Below are 22655 nucleotides of genomic sequence, written 5' to 3'. Positions count from 1 at the left end.
ATTTTAAGCACAAACACGCACAGAAACAGGACTTGCATTAATATATAAAGAGATAGCAGAGCCAGGCAGCTGCCTCATAAGTTGGCCCCTGGAGCAGTTGGGCCTCTGGGCTACCACCTTTTGTGAACCATATGGATCCTCACAAAAACTTCAGTCTAATTGAATGAACACCAAGACATTTTAACCTCAGAGGTTTTACAATGTCTTTACTCTATCCAAGGATAATACCTGGCCCTGTACATAGACCTTCTCTATAGGCGCCGCCCAGCATCCATGCCTGTTCATTCTAATAGCTTTGTAGGCCCCTGACTCTAAACAATCCAGTCCGACACCATGACTCTCCACCCTGTTGTCTGGCCACAATATCCTGTGTTTAATGGAAGCTGTCCTTTTGCACCATGATCACTAGATGGCACTGTGTCACTCTCAACCAATCAGTGAGGTGAAGGTATAACTTTAGCTGACTGACTGGTTTTCTAAAGACAACAAATACTTTCATAAAAAAATGTTCATAAAAAAGACTACATTTTTTTAAATCACTAAATATCACTATTACCATGTAAATAGTGGGTATTTTTGCCCCTCCACACCTATAAAAATGTACTTATATCAATGGGAAAAGGCTAATACACACTGTAAATAAATGCGTGACAACAGGTCACAAGTATACTGTAGATTATCTTGGGTCAAATTAATAAATATCTGAAAACCACTGCTTTAAAAGCAAAGTAAGCCCCATTTATGTTTAAAAAACAGCTCTCTTTTCCCCCTTCAGTTTACAAAGGAAGTGGTTATTTCTCCTCAAACGTCTTCCATGCATTACTGAAGTCACCAAGTATTTTGAGGCCCATGAAATTTCAAAGCCATCTATAACTTTACACGTAAATGTAACCACCTATAATGTGCAGCACATCATTAAACGTATGACTCTTGGACATTAAAAGGTCAGCCAATACAGTAAGCTAACAAAAATCACATGATATCTTTCCACCTAAAATTTTTTAATATAACAAGTTAATTTGTAAAATAAATACAAAACATGATAAAAAAAAAAATCAAAACTATTCAATTATTTTTTAAGCTGAAGAAAAATGAGTCGATTCAAGATATTAAATACACCTCAAAGAGACTGGCTACAGAGTGCATGCGGTAGAAGATTCCAAAAGGGAGTCCGATGTTGACGATAGCAGCCCACATAGTGAATTTGTAGAACTTTATCTCGATGGGATGATCAAACTGGGGACGAGCACCGAAGGCAGGCATGATCCACAGCTGTCAGTGCAGAAAAAGTGAAAAAGTAGGACACGTTTCAAGAGAAAATGAATCATATTTGGTTTGTTACAATCAGAGTTGAAGAAAACAAGCGTAAATACAACTTACAATGATGTTAGCGAGCAGCAGAAAGGCACAGACTTCCTTCAGAACTCTCCTCTTCCAGTTTAGCCTATTAGGACTTGAAAGGAAGTAGCTGGACTTGTTGCTCTCTATAACAGTGCTCGTCTCGGCCTGTTCGTGGAAGGCGTGAGCGTTTGTGTGCAGGGCTGCTTCCTGCATCACGTGAAAAGGCTCCCGATGGAGGCCTTCGATGATGAAGTAGTTCTGCAGGCCGAGCTGGAGCACGGTCAGAGCGGCCCAGGACAGGTTGAGGGCGTTCAGGTACCCTTTGGCTTCTGTCGCCACCGCGGCCACGATGCTGAAGTAGCTGATGATGAACTGGCCCAGCGAGGCTCCGACCAGGAGCCCCACATCCAGGCTGCGAGTGGGGTTCTTCTCGGACACATGCTCCCTGTGGTCCAGCCTGTAGACGATGCATCCAATCACAGTGGAAAGACACATCAAGCTCACGATCACTATATTCATAATAAAATGAATCAGCAGGGCACCGTTTCTCTTGTCCTTGTCCTCTTTTAGTATATCCACCTCGTACACTATGAATGTCACAAGTCCTGCCACCACCAGGAGGACTCCAATCAAAGGTCCTAAACACACTTCCTTAGGACGGAACTTCACGTGGTGGTGGCTGTGATCTTCCACAAGTCGACCCACATTTTTCCACATGACGTAGGCCAGAGCCGAAGCAAAGAGGCTGTACTCTATGTTGAAGGGGTACAGGTAGTAGAAGGCCTCTTTGAAGGTGTCGCACACCGAGTGACTGCATTTGCACTTCTTATCTCCATAGCTGGCTGAGTAGGAAAGAGAAGTTTCAGAGTAGTTTCTCTGAATGAATCTGATTAGAATTTAAAGCGATCGTTAAATACCTCTGTACATCTTGTGCGAGACGTTCACATTCAGCTCAGGAATCTCAGTTTGGTGAAGGGATTCCTCGGTCACGGCTGCCATCCACACCACCAGGTTTGTTGAAAGCGTCAGAGTGAGCCCACACCTGGAGGAGTAAAAACATGAGTGTCCTGCAAGATTAAAATCGATATGTTTGTGGGTGAAAGAAAAAAATTACCTTGTGAAGTTGGTGTGAAGCTGCACACAGTCCTTTGCATGAATCCACAAGAAGTAGGTCTAAAACAGACACATTTTGTTTAGCACCAAAGTAAGACTTCATGTTCTTACAAGGCTCAAGCTCTTAAAATGCAACAACCTGCATTAACAAAAACACAGCTTGCACAACAGGGAAGGCCACTTTAACAGCAGAGTCACAGTGAAGGTAGCCCACATAGGTGGCGATCTTGAAGATGTCCATGAGGAGACTGAGAAACCCAAACAGCACAAGTCCAGCTGAAATATAAAAATAGAGATTAAATTAAAGAAAATGATCTCAAGCAAAAGACCCAGAACGTCAGACCTCACCTCGGAGCCACACGGGCCCTGCATGGCTATCTTTGAACAACACTGCCTGATCCTTCCGAGAGGTGCAGGTCGTGTAAAACAGCATCCACAACATTGTGAGGAGGAGGAGGACGATGAGGAAGATTTGCCTGTGCACAGCGGTGATGGCCACGCTGTTGAAGGCACTGCCGCTGACCAGAGCGCAGCCCAGGATCAGGATGTTGATGCAGATGATGCCAGACAGAAGCCATCCGCCCCCATGGTGGGCCCTCTCCATCACCGCCTCCACATGGTGGGCATGCTCTCTCGCGGCCTCCGCACTGGGAGCATCGGAAGGACTGGGCAAATGTTGGATGTTGTCCATCTGTGCTGCTGTCTCAATGTTTGAAGGGTGCCCCTCCACAACATCATTTGGCATTTTTCTGGAAAAGGAAACAGTGTCACAAAATCCATGAGAATGAGAGATGAGAACCTTAAAATTATTAGAGATCCCCAGTCTGTCATCACAGTTGTGCAAGTAACATATTGGACTGAACTCGCCTCTAAATTAGTTGTCATGTCAAAAACAAGGTTCCTGCAGCCACTTTGTCAGATATTAAACCTCGGCACAGAGAATCTCCCCCCTTCAGCAGATGCATGTGACAAAATGCACTCATTAATCTGCACACTGAAAACGGCCAACTAAAGTAACACGCAAAACACTTTCTTTTGCAAGACATAAATTGTTAATACATTATATAGTTACTAAGGTTCTTTAAAATGCAATACAACCAAAAGAAACAGCCCCACCATGAATTCTACCTTTACATTGATACTAATATCTAGTTTAAGCTTTTAATCGACTGTGTCAGGGAGGTTAACCATGTCTATTATTAAGGTTGTAGTTTGAAGAGGTGTTGAACTATGTTAGAAACATAGTCTAATATAATGCAGCCTAGTACAACTGGGCCGATGCTGCAGTGTGTACAAGCTTTAGCATAAAATGTAACTGAATAAATGCTCCTAACAGCTCAGAAAAGGAAAAATATAATATAATATAAATGTGTAAGATTTGAGGCAGATCTGTTGGATTGCATTGGCTTGGGTTTCTGACAGGTAACAGTGAGTTTAAGTAATAACAGCACGGCATGATATTGCAATATTAAGCTAAACCACTAACTCTGTAAAGACCCCAGGGCTAAGCCCCAGGTCTCCACTGATCACAGAGCCGCTCCTGCAGAATATCTCTGCACAGCTGACTGACCGAGTGAGTGTAAGATTCTAAAGAGTGAAAATGCATCACTTCAAATTTACCCGGAGAAAAGCTTGTTGCAGGTCCGGAGCATCTTTTGAGCCACAGTTCTCATGGTGTCCCTCCCTGCGACCGAACTGGGACTAAACGCCCAAAAACACGAAGAACGGTCGCAGGACGCGTTTTAAGGCCTGTTTATATCGTGTCAAAGATTAAATGCATACGGAGATGTACGGAAGTGGACCGGCGTCCCTCATTCTGTAGGCCAGACTGCACAGGAAGCGCGCGCACCGCACAAGGTGAAGTATGAAATTACAATCAGGTGTTAATTAGTTTCAGCTGATTACTTATTCTGCTGTCTCGCCCCTCACCCACAGTGCTCGCACAATGCATTATAGGGGCAGTTCCGATCGCCACTTCCAAGTCACTTCCCCTTCGGCAACGCTTTTTTGATTCCATGTAAACAACACAGTTATCTCTTAAAGCATGCGGCCCTGCAGGTGACGGGCTGCCTCAGGGGAAATTCAGCTTCAATGAGGGTGTGTGTGTGTGTGTTTATTTGTTATGCATATTCGTGTTACCTGTTTCAGGAGGAAGAAAGACTGCCTTATCTTTGCTGAGTAAAACTGGTTCTGGTGACTTCAACATTTGAGCATCCAAAAGAAAAGCAGCCTCCTTCACACTTATTGAAAGCTAAGACAGTAAACGCATTTAATATTTTAATACTATTTTGAATGATTGAAAAGTAAATAACCATACCAGAATTAAAACATGATGAAGTGGCTTATAGTGTGATAATATAGGCCCACTTAATGACAGTAAGTATGTGTATAAAGAAGGAATCGGGTATTTCTTTGCATGCTTTTTCGCTCCAGTTTCTGCTCTTAATTATGACTCAGTGCTTTCCAGCCCCAATAATACTTTAAGAGCTGCTTTTACACTTGCCTTTGTCAAAAGCATCTGCATGCCACCGTACAAAAACATTTGTTACAAGTTTACCAGCATTCCCTTTTGTATTGTTTCATATAAAAGTTTATGGTGAAAACCTCTGCTGAGTTTCAAGGCTGATTTCAAATTTACTGAGCGGTAAAAAAAACAACAACATTGTGCTTTTTAAATATGTCTTCTCTGCAAATTTCAGTGAGATCCGGATTTATTAGTAGGAGTAGTGGGCTTGTTCTTAGAGGTACCCACTAGATGCTACCATTAAGACCAGTTGTGGACAAAGTACAAAACTTCATTACTTGATTCAAAGAATAGATACTCCTTGTCAAATATTACTCCAATACAAGATAAAATTGCTCAAATTATTACTTGAGTTTAAGTACTGGAGTACGCCTTCTTGCTTTTAAAAATACCTAAGATGCTGGTATTGCTCAGGGGTTAAATCAGCGGCCATATACAGAGGCTATAGTCCTCGATGCGGCGGCGCCGGGTTCAACTCCCGCCTTTGGCCCTTTGCCGTGTGTCATCCCCACTCTCTTTCCCTGTTACCAACACTATCCACTGTAAAGACATGAAAGGCCAAAAAATAATCTTAAAAAAAAACAAAAACGTAAGTATTCAAAGTACAAAAAAACATCTCAAAACGTATTTTCATAATGCACGAGTGCAGTCAAGAATACACGTGTGTACATTCTGCTACCTTATGTCTATTATTTACATTTTTAAACTCGTGCAAAGTCATGCTACTGATTTCCAGATTTGCAGCTCCAAAATAAAAGGAACAATAACAGGAACAACCAAAAATACCTGATGACCAGGAAAAATGCCAGGCAGGTTTTAGAGAACAGAGAAAACATTCACATGTTTTCAAAGAGCCATTGTGCAGCATATTCTTAATCCTGGTGCTGCTAAAGCTCCCTTTGCTTTTTTCCGCTTCTCTATAGCAATGTTGCATCAAACATATACTAAAACATATAAAAAGAAAAGGGCCTCTGTGACAACTTCTTTATTCATTCATTCTTCTTAACTTTTTAAAAAAACCTCAAACATGAGCTGAAGATATAGCCATGGTGCTCAGGTGGAGAGTCATCACCCTTCTCTGCCGTAGCCATCATTACCACCACGAAACGGACTTCCGGATCTGAGTGATGTTTGCTCTGCGTTTGCTCTATGTTCCACTATCAAGAGTACAGGTACAGCAACACCACTTAGACAAACTACACGCAGAACTACACAAACAGTTTATTGTCTTTGGGATTTTAGAAAAGACAAGAAAAGTCACCAGCTGACTTTAGTGCAAAAGTAGCAAGTAACAAGAACGTCCATAGAAATGTAATGGAGTCAAAAGTACGATATTTGTCTTTCAAATGTAGTGGAGTAAAAGTAATACGTTTTCCCAAAAAATAATACTCAAGGAAAGTATTTGTTACGCATTAGTTTACTTACACTCCTTATGCATTGTTTCACATAAAAGTTTATGGTGAAAACCTTTGCTGAGTTTCAAGCCTGATTTCAAATTTACTGAGGGGTAAAAAAAACAAAGTACACAACTTCATTATTTGATTCAAAGAATAGATACTCCTTGTCAAATATTACTCCAATACAAGATAAAGTTGCTCAAATTATTACTTGAGTTTAAGCACTGGAGTAGGCCTTCTTGCTTATATAAATACTTATGATGCTGGTTTTGCTCAGCGGTTAAATTGGCGGCCATATACAGAGGTTATATAGTCCTTAATGCGGCAGCTCCGGGTTCAACTCCCGCCCTCGGTACTTTGTCGCATGTCATCCCCACTCTCTTCCAACACTATCCACTGTCCTCTCTCAAAAAAGACATGAAAGACCAAGAAATAATCTTAAAAAAACAAACTTAAGTATTCAAAGTACAAAAAAAAATCTCAAAACGTATTTTCATAATGCACGAGTGCAGTCAAGAATATACAGGTGTACATTCTGCTACCTTATGTTTGTTATTTACATTTTTAAACTCGTGCAAAGTCATGCTACTGATGTGCAGCTCCAAAATAAAAGGAACAATAACAGGAACAACCAAAAATACCTGATGACCAGGAAAAATTCCTTTTTTTAGACAATACAAATCATTCTTCTTTTCAAAAACCTCAAACAACAAGCTCTGAAAACAGTCCAGATCGATTGTGCTTTTTCAGTGAGATCCTGATGCATTTGTAAGATTGGATGTTACAGTCCCTGGAGTTTCAGCACAATTACCAGAGTGGGGTTGTTCCTAGAGTTGCCCACTAGATGCTACCATTAATACACATCTTCAGTTGTGAACCCCGACATCATTGAGTGTTTCGGCCTTTTTATCACAAGGCACCTTCAGTCAAGGTGGCCCACCTTAGGCTGATCAAGCCTGGTAGTCCTTTCTGCTGCATTGGCAAGGGCTATAACTGCCTTCCTGTGGGCCTGTCCTCTGACTCCCACTGCCCTCAGGAACCTTGTGGTGCAAGTGGCAACAAAGCCTCTGCAAGCCACACTCAGCCACACTCCTCAGCTGAGAATATTTTACAACACTTTCAGTAACCTGCAATATTTGAAGAGCATTATCTCTGTAAAATGTCTTAGTAGAATGGTAAGCACAAAGAAAATGTTTTTTTCTCAAGATATTCTGGGATAAACTGGGAAAACATCCAAGGATGAAACTTGCAGGTGTGTGCAGAAAACTGTAAATCTTTGACAGGTCATCCGCTTGAGCAGGTTGTTGTGGTCCAGAGCTCATCAATTTTACTGGTGAGCTGTGTGCACTCATGTGTAAGTCACACGGTTGGAAACAAAGGTCACCAAATATTCTCCCAGTCTGTCACAAATGTTCAGGATGCTGAAAACACCAGACCTGCTCCTTCTCCTCTGTCTTGTCGGGGCAGCGAGTGCCCTGTACAAACAGTGGATTCCCGACACCAACTATGAGAATAAGACCAACTGGGACAAAGACGCTGTCCCGTGTGGCAGCGACACAGTTCAGTTTCCAGCCCAGAGGAAAGTGTCTGTGTTTGTGGAGACCACACATGCGGTGCGCGAGATGAGGCTGCCGGTCGATGGAGAGTTCATCCTGAATTCTGGAGCCGGATTTTATGTCGTGAGCGGGCAAGAGCCAGGCTGCGGGGCGGGTGTCACGACCAAGTTCAAAGATTCAGAGTCTCTTCAGTGGTTCAACCCGGCTCTGTGGCGGGCAGCTGCATCTATGGATGACCTGCAGCAAGGAAAAGTCTTATTCTCAGTCCACGAGGAGAGCGTCCCATGCCGGTATGATGATGTGGTCTTCAAAGCCAGCTCATCATTCAGGGTGGACACCAGCTCCAGTCAGTCTAACCTTCCTGTTAAATCTGTGTCTGTGCTTGGGAAGAAGTTTGAAAGCATGTCTGAGTTCTCCAAGTATCTCAGTTCACGCTCAGGCCAGTTGCAGTTTCACGGGTCCACTGCCGTCACCATTGGAAACCTGGTCTGCATGGATCCGTCTGGGTGCAACTGTGGGAACTCTGCGAACCATGAGCGGATTTGTGGAACTGTGAAATGTGGTTCTCTGAACTGTAAGAAGCCACTCCGCCCCATTGGACACTGCTGTAATATCTGTGGTGCTATTGTCACCCTTCAGTACGCCGCTACTTTCAACTTGCACACCTACAGGCAACGGATCCAACATCTATTCCTTATCCTGCCCAAATACAAATCCGTCCAGCTGGGCATGTCTAAAGTCTCCAAGCCTCAGAAGTTCTTGGGGATCATCCCTTTTGGTACCACATCTGAGATCCAGTTGGTTATTCTGGATGGAGAGGATGAATCACTGGCTGAGGCTCTGGCCTGGGATATCGTTAAGGATGTGCGTTCACACGGCTCAGCATTGGGAATCAGTGAGGTTGAATTTCAAGCTTCCTCTGGGGGCAGCGATCAGACTGGAAGCAATGCTGGGGTTGTTGTGGGAGCTGTTTTTGGAGCTTTCATTTTTATCACACTCATTGTCGTTGTGGTTGTCCTGGTCCGTAGAGGGTTTGTTCGAATGCCATCAATGCCTTCGATGCCTTCAATGCCTTCAATGCCTTCGATGCCTTCGATGCCGTCTCTGAGCAGGTTTAAGAAAAACAGTGACGTTGGAGAGCTCGGTGGGACTCTTGACCATGGCTATGATAACCCCATGTTCGACAGGCCCGGCATGCTGCCCGATATTCCCGGTCTGTATGGAACTGAAACACAAAATTCAATCGCAATGACCAAGACGGGCGTGCACTTTGTGAATCCAGTTTATGACGACAATGAAACTGATTTTAACGCTTAAAGTAATTTTTTTCAGTCATTTTTAATTAATTTAAACATTATTTGATGATTTTATGGACCCTGTAAAACAAAAAGTCTTCATGTAGATTTATAATAATTGAGCAATACAAATAAACTTTTACAACCAAATGGACTTTAGACAAATAAAAGAATTACTGGCTGACATTTGTGTACCTTCATCCTCATTCATATCACATTCAAGGGCAATAAAGCTGCAATAAATTCTCCACACACCTGCTGCTGCTCTAGTTCATGTTGCAGAGTTACCACTAGATGGTAGTAAATTTAACTGTCATGTAAAAAAATCCTGCATGTGTGCCATAACTTTTTATGCCTGGTTATGTAATCTCAATAAAGCTTTAAAAAGTACATTTTTCTCTTTCAAGATCAGAAGTAAAGGCAGATTATAATTTATAAGCCAGGCAGATGCAGAGGCATTATTGTGCGTCAACCAGAGAAACCACATTGTCTTTCTTTGACAGCCAGGCGACAACATATAAGGGCTCGATGAAACCGGCCGTGTACTTGTGCAGCAGCCTCATGGGACCAGTGACATCATAAAAAGACACAGTGCCCCGGTGAAAGTCAACATATAAGCCAACTCTTGTGATATCAGTCACTTCCAAGCGGCTCTCCACGCCATCATGCCAGGCAAAGAAGCCTCGGCTGTTCCTTCCCACGCACCAGGAAAAGTCATTCCCAGTGATGCAGCTGGTGCTCTGCTCTCCCTTACGATCGATGCTCTTGTAGGTGACACCCACATGTGCACCTTCCCCACTCAGTTCTGCTTCAATATAGTGTCTCTCCAGGTAGAGGCTCTCCACGGTCATCGCCTGACGCCAGTATTCAAAGCGGGCAGGGTTGTCCGGGTAGCTGTGCTGCCAGGGGCTGGTGTTCGTCAGCTTTTTGCTGCCCTCCTTTACACGAAGGAAGTTATGGGTGGTGTCTGGGTCAAAGGTCAAGCTCCTTGTGTCTACAATGCAGGGGAAATATAATATGTGAATGTTTCATAAGCCAGATGTGCAGGTTCAATTCAATAAATAGAAAACACAAAACACTTACATGTCAGAAAGTCCTCTCTTGTCTCAGGATCAGGCAGGGATGCAGCTGCAGATTCTGGCTTCGACGATTTAGTAGCTAGTTGATCATTTTGGAGAGAGATTGTTTGGTATTTTATAAAGAGAAGAAGAACTTCAAAAGCTTTAAAAGATGAATTATAATACAAATGTTTAAATGAATTTGAGCAAACAGGGATTGAACAAAACCCTAAGCGTCTACAGCCATGCTAGCAGCTTTGTTAGCCATTTCTGAGGTACAGTGATGCTAACATGCTCATAATGACAATGCTAAGATGCTGATGTAAAGCAGGTAGGACATTTACACCATGTATATCATTTTAGATGACATTCTTCCCTGTCCCATGTAATTATGAATAACACAAATAAAGAAATTGTACAGGAGTATAAGTACCTGGGCACCCAGGATTCCCCAAGGCTCAACAGCGTCTTTATTTTTTAAGTAAACTTAAGGAAAGTTTTAATGTTGACAGCACTATGCTGAAGTTGTTTTATAACACGTTCAATGACAGTGTGCTGACATTCTGTGTTCAGTGCTGGGGAGGAGCATTGTCTGTACAAAACAAGAACAAACTGTACAGGATTGTCAAACTAGGTGACAAGATAACGGACGAGTGTGCAGTATTTCTTACATGACAGTTCAGTACACATTGAATCTAGCTCACGAGATCATAGCAGACCCACTGCACCCCCTGTGGTCTGAATATGAACTTTAAACTTCAGGGCGCAGGTACAGAATGCCCAGGGAGCGGCCCGAAAAGAGGCATCACATCTTTTGTCCCACACAGCATTCGGCTCCTTAACAAGCTCTGATAATACAGCTCGACTTGGCACTCGGCACTTGAATAGATAACCATGCTGAATGATTTAATGATGTATTTTTTGATGATTTTGTTTCATGTTAATTATGTGCTGTCCTGTAAGGTTGTCTTTTGTCATTTATGTTTTTATGTTTTTTGTGCTCTTGGTGCAAGACAAATTCCCCTTGGGGCAATAAAAGTTTTCATTCATTAATTCATTCATTAGCGTGATAGCATGCTAACATTAGCTAATAAACACATATCAGAGCCAAGGCTTGGAATTGTATTTGTGTTGTAGAGATTTGCAGCAAAGTCACTAAACAGGAAGTCAGAAGAAGTCTTAATGCAACCCGTCTTACAGTTTGCTCCTTTTTTACAGCCCAGACTAAAGTGGTGAACTCGCCGATAGACAGACAGACCGATGGATTGACATGAGCTAGCATAGCCTAAAGGAGCAGTTCGCCCCTGGTAAAAGCCACTGTCAGTCAAAGCTGGTGTTTTCTGTAATCGATTGAAGCGATAATATTTGGAATTGGTGCCATAGCTGTGGAGAAAGTTTGACAAACAGCTCGTGGTTTTGCCCATTCTACATTCCTACACCACCCAGCGTGCATTGCACCCCTCCCTCTGAAAGGAACCACCCATACGCTCGAGTGAAATACTACCGCTTTCGCTGCAGGCAACAGCTCAGAGCTGTACAGAATCCGAGATACGACGAGAATATACCGATGCATCACCAAAAAATTTCAAACCTGACAATTTTGAACGAGACATGACATCGGAGGCGAGCGTCCTAGATTGAGGAAGTGTAGTTAAGCAAGCTCCCTGGCCTCCGCCAGATGACATGTTTTACGTAGTCTGGTGGAGGTTCTCCAGGGCGTTGGAGAAGCAGATAGCGTCCTCCAAAGGCACAGAGCCAAACTGCATTTTTTTCTACCATAATGGCATTAGCTCCCCATTATAGCATGATAGGACTGAGGTTGAAAATCGGCAAACCGACCCTTTAAAAAGATAACATATCAAGAGGCAGCAGATCTCAGGCAGTTTTCTCTGTAAGGAGCCAGAAGATGTAAGATTAATGTAACAGTTTAATACATACTTACAGCTTTTCCACACTACGTTGAGTTTTTCCCTGTATGATGACAGGATCAGGTCACACAGCTCCTGCGTAGCATCAGTCATGACTCGGACATAAGAGGTCAGATGATCCATGCGGTTGATGTGTGCAGTTGGCAAACATGTATCTGCTACTCCTTTCTTCCATGCTGAGTACTCCTGGAACAAGCAAAGCAGAAGTGACATGTTTTAAGTATGTGAAATGAAGCTTTTACATCACAACATGCAACTCCTTTTCTCTGATCCAGAACTTCTTTTCTGTGAAGTTCCTGAAATAGTTCCTGGTCTGTGTACACCGTAAACACACCCACGCCCAACATAAACTTGTTTTAGAGAACATCCTGTGCTAATCCCAGATTATATGACACAGTTGACGGACATAGACTCACACTTTCTGAGGTATTTGTCTACATATTAAATATTTCATCTATTTTGTACCTGCAGGAAGTCAACATCACACTTGCACTTTGATAGTTTGTTCATTTGAGCCAAAGTTTTCATCAGCTCTGTTCTTCTCTGCTCCAGATGTGCCTGGATGCCTGCTGCCTGTTTGAGTGCCTGTCTCTTCTCCCCCTCCAGCACCTCCACCGCCCCTCTCCTGGCCTCATCCACGGTCATCTGCAGCTTGTTGAACTGCTCCCCAACAATAACACAAACCTCCTGCACTGAAGACTGAAGGGCCAGAGAGAAAAAGAGGAAAAACAAGGACAAGTACAGTTAAAGTAAACCATTACGCATCAAATGAAGACATCAAAAAAAGTGTCTTAAAGCATAACGTACTTTAATTAAGTCATTGTTGCTCTGTAGCTTTGCAATTGATTTCTCAGCTGCTGCAGAACTCTGCCTGATCTCTTCTTGCTTCTTCTGCAGCTCAGCCTGCAAAACAATCATCACAAACACACTGCAAAAGTGACCTTTACTCCTCAATAGATTTGTTGCCCATTCAAGATGTTAAAAAGGACATTTTATAAAGCAATAAAAATATAGCCTTAATGCAGGATTAATTCAAGACCTCGATCTGTGTGCGTGCCTCCCCTACAGATGCAGCAGCGTGCCCTTGATGCTCCTGCGCCTCACAGTCCACACACACACAGCAGCCGTCCGTCAGGCAGAAGCGGTCCACAGGAAGCTGATGAACCTCACAGGTCCTGCAGTCGATGTCGTGGAGGGGATCCACCAGGCGATGGTTTTGGAATTTGGCGTTCTCCAGATGTGGTCTCAGATGTGCCTCGCAGTAAGACACCAGGCAGGTCAGGCAGGATTTGAGGGCCTTGCTGGGGCCGTCCATGCAGGAGTCACATAACACATCTTGTGGCAGCAGCTTCTCGGACGTCTCGATTGTAGGATCCCTCGGTTCCTCCTTCACATCTGTGTTGTGCTCATTCTCCTTTAAATCCTCATTAGTGCTGCTGAGAGTTGCCATGTCGCTTAGTCACAAAGCCTGCTCCTCACTTACCGCCGCTTTTCCCTGCCTTTTTTTGAGATCCTTAGGGAGCATAAGGAAAGAATTAAAAAACCCCGCCCAAGGTTTTTTTGTACTAAGCCAGCAGAAGAATTCTCATTTTTCACCACACCCCTGTTTCACCCTTCTCTTTGCCCAACCTCACAAAGCTTCAGAGAAGGCAGATTACACAGGGGAGAGGAGGAAATGACGAGCGTACTATGAACAAGCAGGGACTGCAGTGAACATCCTCTTTCCTGTTCTTTCTGAGTCACTGCCCTGGCTTGTTTACTGATTACTTTATTACTGACTGTGAAGTCTATTTTAACAATAACAGCAGTAAAAAACTTGTTTCATTCACAAATAAGGCATATAAATGAAAACACACATTTTAAAGTCTTGGTAGTGTATCATCATTATAGCATGAGGCACTCTGGCTGCTAAAGGAACCTTGTGGGAGAAACAGACGGTGCTTCCTTCTGATAACAGTGTTATGCAAGACTGCAGTATTTATCTACAGCTTCCTGACTTCATGTCATGCAGGCCAGTAATGACGCTTGTCTTTTGTGTGTAAGCAGCGTGCAAGGATTATCTTAATGCCAAAACAACTCTCTGTGTCGGGCGCTCCAACACACGGACACACACATCACAGTTTTTGCACAAGCATTAAAATACTGTCAAAGTAAACAGGTAATGGCTCAGACAGGATTATTATCATTGACCTGTGAAAGCTCTAAAATATTGCAATCTAGCAATATTTGGACTGTGGGAGGAAGCCATAGTACCAGGAGGGAACCCATGCATGCATAGAGATAACATGCAAACTTTACTCCACTCTTGTCCGAACCGAGACTCTAACTAGGAACCTACTCGCTGTGAGGCAACAGGCTAACGACGCCCTGACTATTGACCAACACAACTATATATAGAAACATAGATGTTTATAAAAAAAAACTAAATTTAAAATCCAATAAAGAACCCAATTAATGTATTTAGTGTGTTATTGTTGATGCTAACTTCCCAAAAATGACAGAAAACATGACCCCCAGTGTCCTTAATGTTAGTGTAAGGCCTTTCTTACTAAATGCACATCTCAAAGTAGACGTTGCATATCTCATATCTCAAAATATATCTATCATGCAAATCAAATATAGCGAGTCGAGTGCAGCTTGGAGAGAAAAGTACATGGACACATCTGTTCTGCCATTAACAGCATCAAAGAGCAGCTCCAGTCATCTTTTAGGACATATAAAATACTCTGCTTGAAATAATAAATTGTGTCTGTTTTTTTTCTGCAAAATAAGTTTAATTACCTTGTAAAAATCCTCCCAAGGCATCTCTTCCTTCTCCCTCATTAAAAATCCCCACCCACTTTGTGCTACGTTTGTCCTTTTGTAAAATTACAGCCGAAATCAAAACACGTCTCTGCCATCGTTTAGTGGCAACTTGTTGAAACTAGCAGTAATGTTAACGTTAGTAGTCAGTAGTGAGTTGCAAAAATTATGATGACGGTTACAACTGGATCGCGCATCACCAAAGTGGTTGCCATAGGTTGCACATAATGATATGCAAAGCGTCACCCCGTCCATTAATGGGATTGGCTCCTTAGGTTTGTGACGTCGCAAACCTGCCAATCTGAAAACGTGTTGTTCAGCCTGTCCTTGGTACACTGCAGTTTAAAAGCAGACAGGCCCAGCCATGGAGATGACTGCTGATGTTGTCCCCGATATGTCTTGTAGCACATGAAAAACACCACATGGAGATTGATTTTCACTGGAGGGGGTCTTTAATAAACATTAGTATTTTATTTTAAAATACACCTACAGTAAAATGTTAAAAAGTTGTGACGTATAATCCTGTGCAAAAACTACTCCAGATACAAAATGTTAGTCATATTGTCGAGAGTGAAATGAGGGATATGCAAATGTTTATAGATTTTGTAGTGTATTAATTTAACGTGCAAAATATAGAACTACAACTTGCTACAATGTGTTCTGTAAGATAATCAAAAGTGACTGTGTTTCACTAGTTTACATCGCTAGAGTAACCTTAATGAACAATTGGCCTGCATTGCCAGTGAACCACACTTGGACCAACATGGCTTGCGGGTTGTAAACATGTACAGACATGAGATATGAACAAGGAAACATTTCAGTAGCTCTGGGTGTAAATGTTGCTCAAAATGCTGCCGTTCAAACAGTTCATAACAAAGTCAGGAAACGGTTAATGTCAACGGCTTCATTCACTTTTAAGCAGATGCACAGGCACATGCATTGCAGGCACATGTAGGATTTACCCCACAGGGGCAAACACTTTCAGGGGACACAGACCCTACAAACAAGTCTCTGTTAACTATGCCACACGGCATACAGCGACATCACACAGCACTGTCCCTGATGATCGTCTTTCAGTTTGTTAAACCATGCAGTGCAGACTCCAGCCAACCAGGCGACACACAGAGATGTTTTCAGTGATCCTCACGAGGCCGACAAGACTCTGTAACAGAATCCTGTTAAGAATTCGTGTCACACTCGTCTCTTCTTGCTCGACATATTCATCTTGACAGTGTCCTTTCTGCTTAGTTACCACAGCGGTACCATGAGAGGTAAATCATTGAGTCCTCTCTGTCCGTACGTGACATTCAATCCGCAATGATGCACTGACCTTAAAGGCTGGATGAGCACACAGCAGGAGGACCGTCTGCAGCAACCTTTATTATCTGCATGACAGAGAGGAAACTGTGTTTGTATCTGGAAGACAGAAACAACATGACAAATAAATGCTGGAATACACTGACTGAACTGTGTGACTGAAATCTCACCACTCAAATTTCAGTGTCCTCGATACAGTCGGGGTCCTCTATGGTCTCCAGCCGTCTCTGACAGGCATCTAAGATCTTTTTCCTCGGTCCTAAGGGGATGTGGATACTCTTAAGGTCATGGTCAGAGCACAGCAAGAGTGCTTCAAGGTCGATCTTCTCCCTCTTGAAGATGGAGAAGAACTCGCTCATGCTCTGCGCGGCGAGGAAGACCTCCAGAGGGCTCGTGTCAGCCTCATCGTCATCATCAAGCCCTAGTTCGACATCTTCCCAGGGCAGCTCCTCCACGTTCCTCTCCTGCAGGCTGCGCGCGCTGCCGATGCTGTCTTCATCTTGACTCGGGTACTGCTGCAGCCGACTGCGCAAACGCACGTTATTGCCCGATCGCTCCACGCTTGCCTCATCCCGACTGCCGAGGTCAAACATTCCGCCGCTCACATAGTTCCTCCTGAAGACCATGGTGCCCAGACCGGGCCGGGTGAACAGCGAATCGTGTCCTGAGTCAGTGCTGATCTCAGAGTAGTCCACATCGGGCCCGTGGAGGTCCGGCTCGCTCATGGCACGTGAAATGGCATCGTAATTGTCTCTGGGGAACATGTCGCGAACGTTGCGGCGGCCGCGGTCCTTTGGGTTGAGGTAGGTCCCCTGTTTGACAAACATGACATCGCTGCCCAGCTGAAGTCCAGAGAGGGAGCGCACGCTCTTCCTCCCATCCTCGTAGATTTTAAAGGTCCCATCTCCTTGTTTCCTCTTCTCCAGCTTCTTCTGAATCTTCGTCTTCCCTCGGTTTGTGGCATGGAGAGTAGCCTGACAGGACAAGATGATTAAGCAGTTAGGCAGAATCAGAAATGAAAGAATTATGACATCAGCAGTGACTTGTCTTGTTATTATACAAGTGACAGGAATGATTCACATGCTCTTTCTGTTGGCAAACTGAATTATGCAACCTTGTGGAATGCTAGACAAACAAACCCTGTGCTTTTAACAATAGACAAAAACAGAACTCCTGACCTGAGAATATGGCACACTGACGGTGGCTGCGTTCAAGTTGCGCAGCTTGTGGCTAAGAGAGCTGCTGGTGTAACTAGAAAAGCTCATAACGTCCGACGCAGACGCCTCCGAAGTGTCTTTATGAAACTTCCGCTCCATGCGCTTGTGGTGTTTCTTCTGCATCTTCACGCACTCCTTGATCCGTCGCTCAGCATCGCGAAACGCCCGGTCCTTCAGCTTGCTGACCAGCTTGGTGTTGAGGCCTGTCTGCTTGGCAGCGATGGAATCCAGGTAGCGGACGCAATCCATGTGATTCTTTGTGGCGGCCATGTCCAACGGCGTGTGGTAGTCGTTGTCCAGGCACCATACGTTGGCACCGAAAGACACCAGGAAGAAGAGGCAGTTGTGGTGGCCGTTGGCAGCTGCCAGGTGGAGCGGCGTGTTCCCCCATATGTCACACTTGTCGGGGTCTCCTCTGTGGACCACAAGAAAAACGTATTTGTATTAGATTAAATAAATATTTGATTTGATTGCGCAGACTGTTATAACTGCAGGTTGCCTTCTTGGTCTCCTGTTTAGATGACTCACTTATGAGTAAGCATGTGATTTTTTGATTATGTTGTCAGCACTGACCTGCCATCCGTGGGTTGGTAATGAGGCCTTATTTAATAATTTATAGTTGAAACACAACGTCACCCTTTCAGAAAACCAAACATAGATCTTATTTTAGCATCTAATGTGTTTTTAAAGCCTTTGACCAATTGGCAAATAACATGCTGTGATTAAAATGATCATTCAAAAGGTATGTAAGTCTCTTACAGGGGCCATAACTTACATTATATGCAACGTTTACCCTGGGCGGGCAGTCCACGACCTCAGTGTTACCTCTACGCGTGCTGCACTGTTGCTGTCTGTCTGTAATATGACCACAGGCTTGCCAGCACCACTGCTTCACTACCTGTATCCAGTTTCAGGGGAGGCCGAATAGGTTGCGCCTGACTTGAAAAGCACAGCTCAGTGCATGGCTGGTGATGTCACGCTGAATTCCTCAAGTCAAAACATAGACAGTATCATCCAGCTGTTGGGATGATGTGGAGGGCAGGTGTGTGTGGAGCTTCCTTAACAATGCATTGCTTCATATGTGAGATGCTCACATCAATGTAAGCAGTTTTTTTGCAAAGTGTTAAAATTTGTTGTAACTACTTTCCAGTAGTAGCTCACTGATTACCTGTAACGTTAAAAGGCAACTGTGATTTATTTATAACATCCAGCTTGTTTGTGGCCTGACAACTAATTGAGATGATTTAATTTGAACTTAAAATGTCTGCATTTACTTTCCTCATTTTAAAATCTTCTGGTTGATGTCATACCCCCCGACTTAACGTATTTACAGAGCCGTCTTGCGTCCTGTGCCTGTCTTCAACTGTAGCCACGTACAGACTGCTGAATATTTGATACGATAGACGTGAAGCTGCTGCAGTCAAACAGCAAATGTATTATTGATAGATTGTGTTGTGAGGTTTTCACACAGAGTGTGTGTCAGATCTTCCAGACCCAAACCAGGGGGCGGCGATAAGTAAAGTCACACTATGATTTCAGCCCCCCTGCTCTTTTTGTCTGGATTTAAAAGGGGATGGATCCAGACTTTTTTGACTGGGGTGGCCTAACTGAAGTAGTACTAACATTAAAGTATCTAATACCCCTTTCCCACCAAAATTTAGTTTAGTATGTTTTTCAGACCAGGGACGACCCGCTTATAGATGCCGATTGTCTCTGTTCCCATTGCCAGTGGACTACTGTCGGTCTCTTTTCTGCTGCGTCACCGTCTGACGTCACAAACACGTCCGAAACAGGGTTAGTAAACAGTGAAGATGCTATGGTGGTTAGGTCTTTATTGTATCTATTACTCATTCAGTCTGTTTATTAAACTAAACGTGACAAATTTGGAACGATGTTCGAGCGCTGCTCGGACGGAGACGGGTTGAATTTGTAGCTGAGATGACAAGGAGTTGCAGAAGTTACCGACGGAGCATAGCATCGTGCCAGAGAGGGTTAGGAGATTAGCGTGTCCACCTTGGTTTTGTGTTCCCATCAATGCCGATCGGAGCCGAGGCGATAATTAACCCACTAACTAAGCCTTTTTTGCTTAATTGGAAAGGTTACAATCGGCATTCAGACCCGGGTCAAATGACTCTGCAGTAGACCCGGGTCTGAATGCCGATTGTAGCCTTTCCAATTAAGCCAAAAAGGCTTAGTTAGTGGGTTTTCTGACTGCTGGTAAAGCGGCTTCAAATATGTTATATTCCTGTGTATATTTTATAACTTTAAAAAGTAACACAACGGAGCGGCAACATATAAATCCTCTAAGCTTAATTCTTTAGGGACTCAAATAGTCCAGAGTAACTATTTAAAGTACCAACAAAAGGAAATGTGCCACATTGAAATGAAGAAAGCTACGAGCAGCTACTACACACAGACCAAATAGTTGTTTTTAACATAAGTCCCGCCTCTGACAAGGCAAATAGGCAATCATAGTTGAGGATTTTGGGGTGGCCCCTGAGGTGGCCGATCAGATTTCAACGGGGGCCGTGGCCACCCCTGGCCACCCTCTGGTCCGCCCCTGGATTTAAGTTTAAACACGTAGATGATTTAAGGAATCAAAAGTTCTTTGTGTTCCGATGTAGGGACCAGGCTGTCATCAGGGTGTTTGATGGACAGTCTGTGGCGTCAATAAAACAATGATCAAACAAAGGAATCACAATGTAAACTCTGCGCTGATATGAAACAATATCAAATGCTGTAAATTGATGTCGTAAGATAAACAGCAATTAGCTCTGTTCCATTTATATTTTGAGATGAAATATTTATCACCACCTGAACTCAGATTACATAATATGCTTGTTACAGATAGAGACCATCTAACATGATAGCTTTATGTGTCATAATTTATGTGTGTCCTAGTAAAAGGCTGACCACAGCGGTGATAGGTCTGCCCACTTACCCATCCCCTGTTCTTTATCACATTATGTGCTGTTTGCGTCTTCACATCCTATGACAGCTTGATGTCCCCGCAGGCCGCCCTGTGCAATATACTTGCCAGATATAGCGCTGCACGGCATCTTTCCCATGAAATTGTCAAGCAGTATTAGACTTATCTTCATTATCGTATGCCAGGGTCTCACGACTTTGGCGCCTTCTGTGAAACATTATGGCCGCTTAATGTTTAATGTTTGTACCTCGTGTCAATCAGGAGTTTATGTTTTCTGCTATCAATGGGGGAATACTCTGTCCTTGGCAGCAGGATGCCTCCACAGCCCTGTTTACTGCGTGGGAAATACGGAGTTTATCACATAGCAGCTTTCTTTGCGTCATTGCTTGGATGTTTTTAAGAATACTTTAAGATCAGCAATTTTTGATATTTTGCATTCAATAAACGGATGATCTCACACAAACTTTAGTCAATTAAGCAGATTCGTAATGAGCCAATTTTTCCGGCTGACAAGCCAACCAGGTCAGCCAGAAACGATGAGGACTGGGCGTCCCGACTGTCCATGCATAACAATCCCACTTTGCTGAACTGAGGCCTGCATTTATACAATAATGCTGACTACTATCACGATATTTACTGTAAATTTGATGAATCATGTTCATGATGTTTTGGGATTGTTAATCATGCAATGAAAGGCTTGAGTGCCTCTCCAAAGAAACAATCAAAACAAAAACTACATTTTTACAAAGAGGAATGAGTTCGATGTTCTGCGCAGTATGTCGGGTAAACACTGTCACAGAGTGAAGGACTGCAATGCACTTGATGAACTGCACTTGCTCTACTGATATTTGACTTATCCCACAGGTGCCTTTAGGAGAGGTGCCCCTCCTATAGATTGACATATATGGCCTAAAGATTTTCCATTTTTTTTATTTGACTTATTTGTCACAATCATAAGTTACTGTCATATGATAATCATAAAGTTACAAAGGTATGTGAATATTGGGTGCAAGCTTTAACTATCAGTTTGGTTCACACAGCTCTACGTCATTCTAAAATGTATAACATAAAAAACGCTGTCCCTAAAGAGGTGGATATTGCCCTGCTATTATCATGCGGGTTTCATTTTTTCGCCGAAATAGTTTCAGCCTGAAGCAGCGTCCAGCCCAATATTAGGAATTTTCAGACCTGTATGTCCAAATGTAATTAAATAGCAACCAAACAGGTTATTTGGTTAAAGCGTTCTCTAAAGCCAGGAGCAAAGCCTGAGGTCAACGTGGTGGTATGTCACGGCCTGACTTCTCCCTGGGGTATCATCAACTCAGAGTGACCTACATTTTTATGGTGCATTGTCTCTGGGAGTTTACACGGTGTAACTGCGAAAACTATTGTGTAGGCTGGTTTAAATGGCCTATTGAAATATCCGTTACTTCTAATTGTAGGCTATTATTTGGTCATTTGATGAGAGAGGTCGCTGAAACAGGGCAATTTGATCTAACACTGACAACACTTGGTAATGGAAAATGGTAAAATAGTTCCTTATGCTCTATTTTTTTTCCCAATGCCAGTGAGTGAAGGTGGACATGAAGCTGTCAACACGGTGTTACGCACACGCCCTAATAAGTCATGTAACAATGTTTTTACCCACCCCCTCGCCACGATCAGCCGCAGCGCCTCCAGGTTGCCGTGATAAGCAGCCCATAACGTCGGTGTCATGCCATCCTCATCCGGCGCGTTCAGATCCTTCCGAGTCGCCTCCTTCAGCAGGTCCAGGTAGCCGTCCCGGGCCGCCTTGTGGTATCTGTCATTCATGGTGCACAGTTAATCCACCTTGCTCGACTCCATTTCGTTTCAACACCACCACCACCATCATCGTCGTCGTCGTTGTAGCGGGAGCAGACCGGCTGAATGTATCCTGCTGTACCCCCCAACGCCCCAACTCCTGATCCGCGGAGGAGCAGCAGGCAGAGCGCGTCGGTGGTTTCCAGGGACGCGACGATGCGCACCGTGTGGGTAACAGTGCTCCCGGTGGCCGAGGTGGTCCAAAGCAGACCAAAACAATAAATCCCCCCCAAAATAGAGACACCTTATGAATCCCGGGTAAACCTGAAAGCTTACTTATCAGGGTAAGGGTTTGTCCCATGCATGTTCCCCTTACCGCCTTGGGTCTTAATGACT

The 22655-nt window shown here is 43.6% G+C and overlaps 4 protein-coding genes across 4 annotated transcripts; 1 reads left to right on the top strand and 3 right to left on the bottom strand.

The window, feature by feature from the left end:
- Nucleotides 1–1064: 1064 nt before the first annotated feature.
- Nucleotides 1065–4127, bottom strand: LOC138602678 (proton channel OTOP2-like). Its single transcript, XM_069674206.1, has 7 exons — nt 4075–4127; nt 2803–3203; nt 2594–2730; nt 2456–2514; nt 2259–2383; nt 1381–2183; nt 1065–1272 (listed from the first exon to the last, which is right to left on the bottom strand). Exons 1-7 carry the CDS (start codon nt 4125–4127, stop codon nt 1102–1104), a joined length of 1749 nt encoding a protein of 582 aa, XP_069530307.1. The 3' UTR covers nt 1065–1101.
- Nucleotides 4128–7784: 3657 nt separating this feature from the next.
- On the top strand, nt 7785–9248 carry amn (amnion associated transmembrane protein). The gene has a single exon (XM_069674799.1). It carries the CDS (start codon nt 7785–7787, stop codon nt 9246–9248), a length of 1464 nt encoding a protein of 487 aa, XP_069530900.1.
- A 25-nt stretch (nt 9249–9273) lies between these two features.
- Nucleotides 9274–13850, bottom strand: LOC138603177 (tripartite motif-containing protein 16-like). Its single transcript, XM_069674873.1, has 6 exons — nt 13252–13850; nt 13020–13115; nt 12678–12911; nt 12227–12398; nt 10310–10384; nt 9274–10220 (listed from the first exon to the last, which is right to left on the bottom strand). Exons 1-6 carry the CDS (start codon nt 13660–13662, stop codon nt 9685–9687), a joined length of 1524 nt encoding a protein of 507 aa, XP_069530974.1. The 5' UTR covers nt 13663–13850; the 3' UTR covers nt 9274–9684.
- A 1622-nt stretch (nt 13851–15472) lies between these two features.
- On the bottom strand, nt 15473–22410 carry ush1ga (Usher syndrome 1Ga (autosomal recessive)). Its single transcript, XM_069674213.1, has 4 exons — nt 22126–22410; nt 17510–17963; nt 16502–17305; nt 15473–16399 (listed from the first exon to the last, which is right to left on the bottom strand). Exons 1-3 carry the CDS (start codon nt 22287–22289, stop codon nt 16505–16507), a joined length of 1419 nt encoding a protein of 472 aa, XP_069530314.1. The 5' UTR covers nt 22290–22410; the 3' UTR covers nt 15473–16399; nt 16502–16504.
- Between the last annotated feature and the right edge of the window lie 245 nt (nt 22411–22655).

Source organism: Semicossyphus pulcher, unplaced genomic scaffold (genome assembly GCF_022749685.1).
Source record: "Semicossyphus pulcher isolate SPU_LCO1_2020_fin unplaced genomic scaffold, fSemPul1.0.p SCAF_23, whole genome shotgun sequence".
Lineage (NCBI taxonomy): Eukaryota > Metazoa > Chordata > Actinopteri > Labriformes > Labridae > Semicossyphus > Semicossyphus pulcher.
Note: the sequence above shows the minus strand (reverse complement) of the source record. Positions and strands in the feature narration are given on the sequence as shown.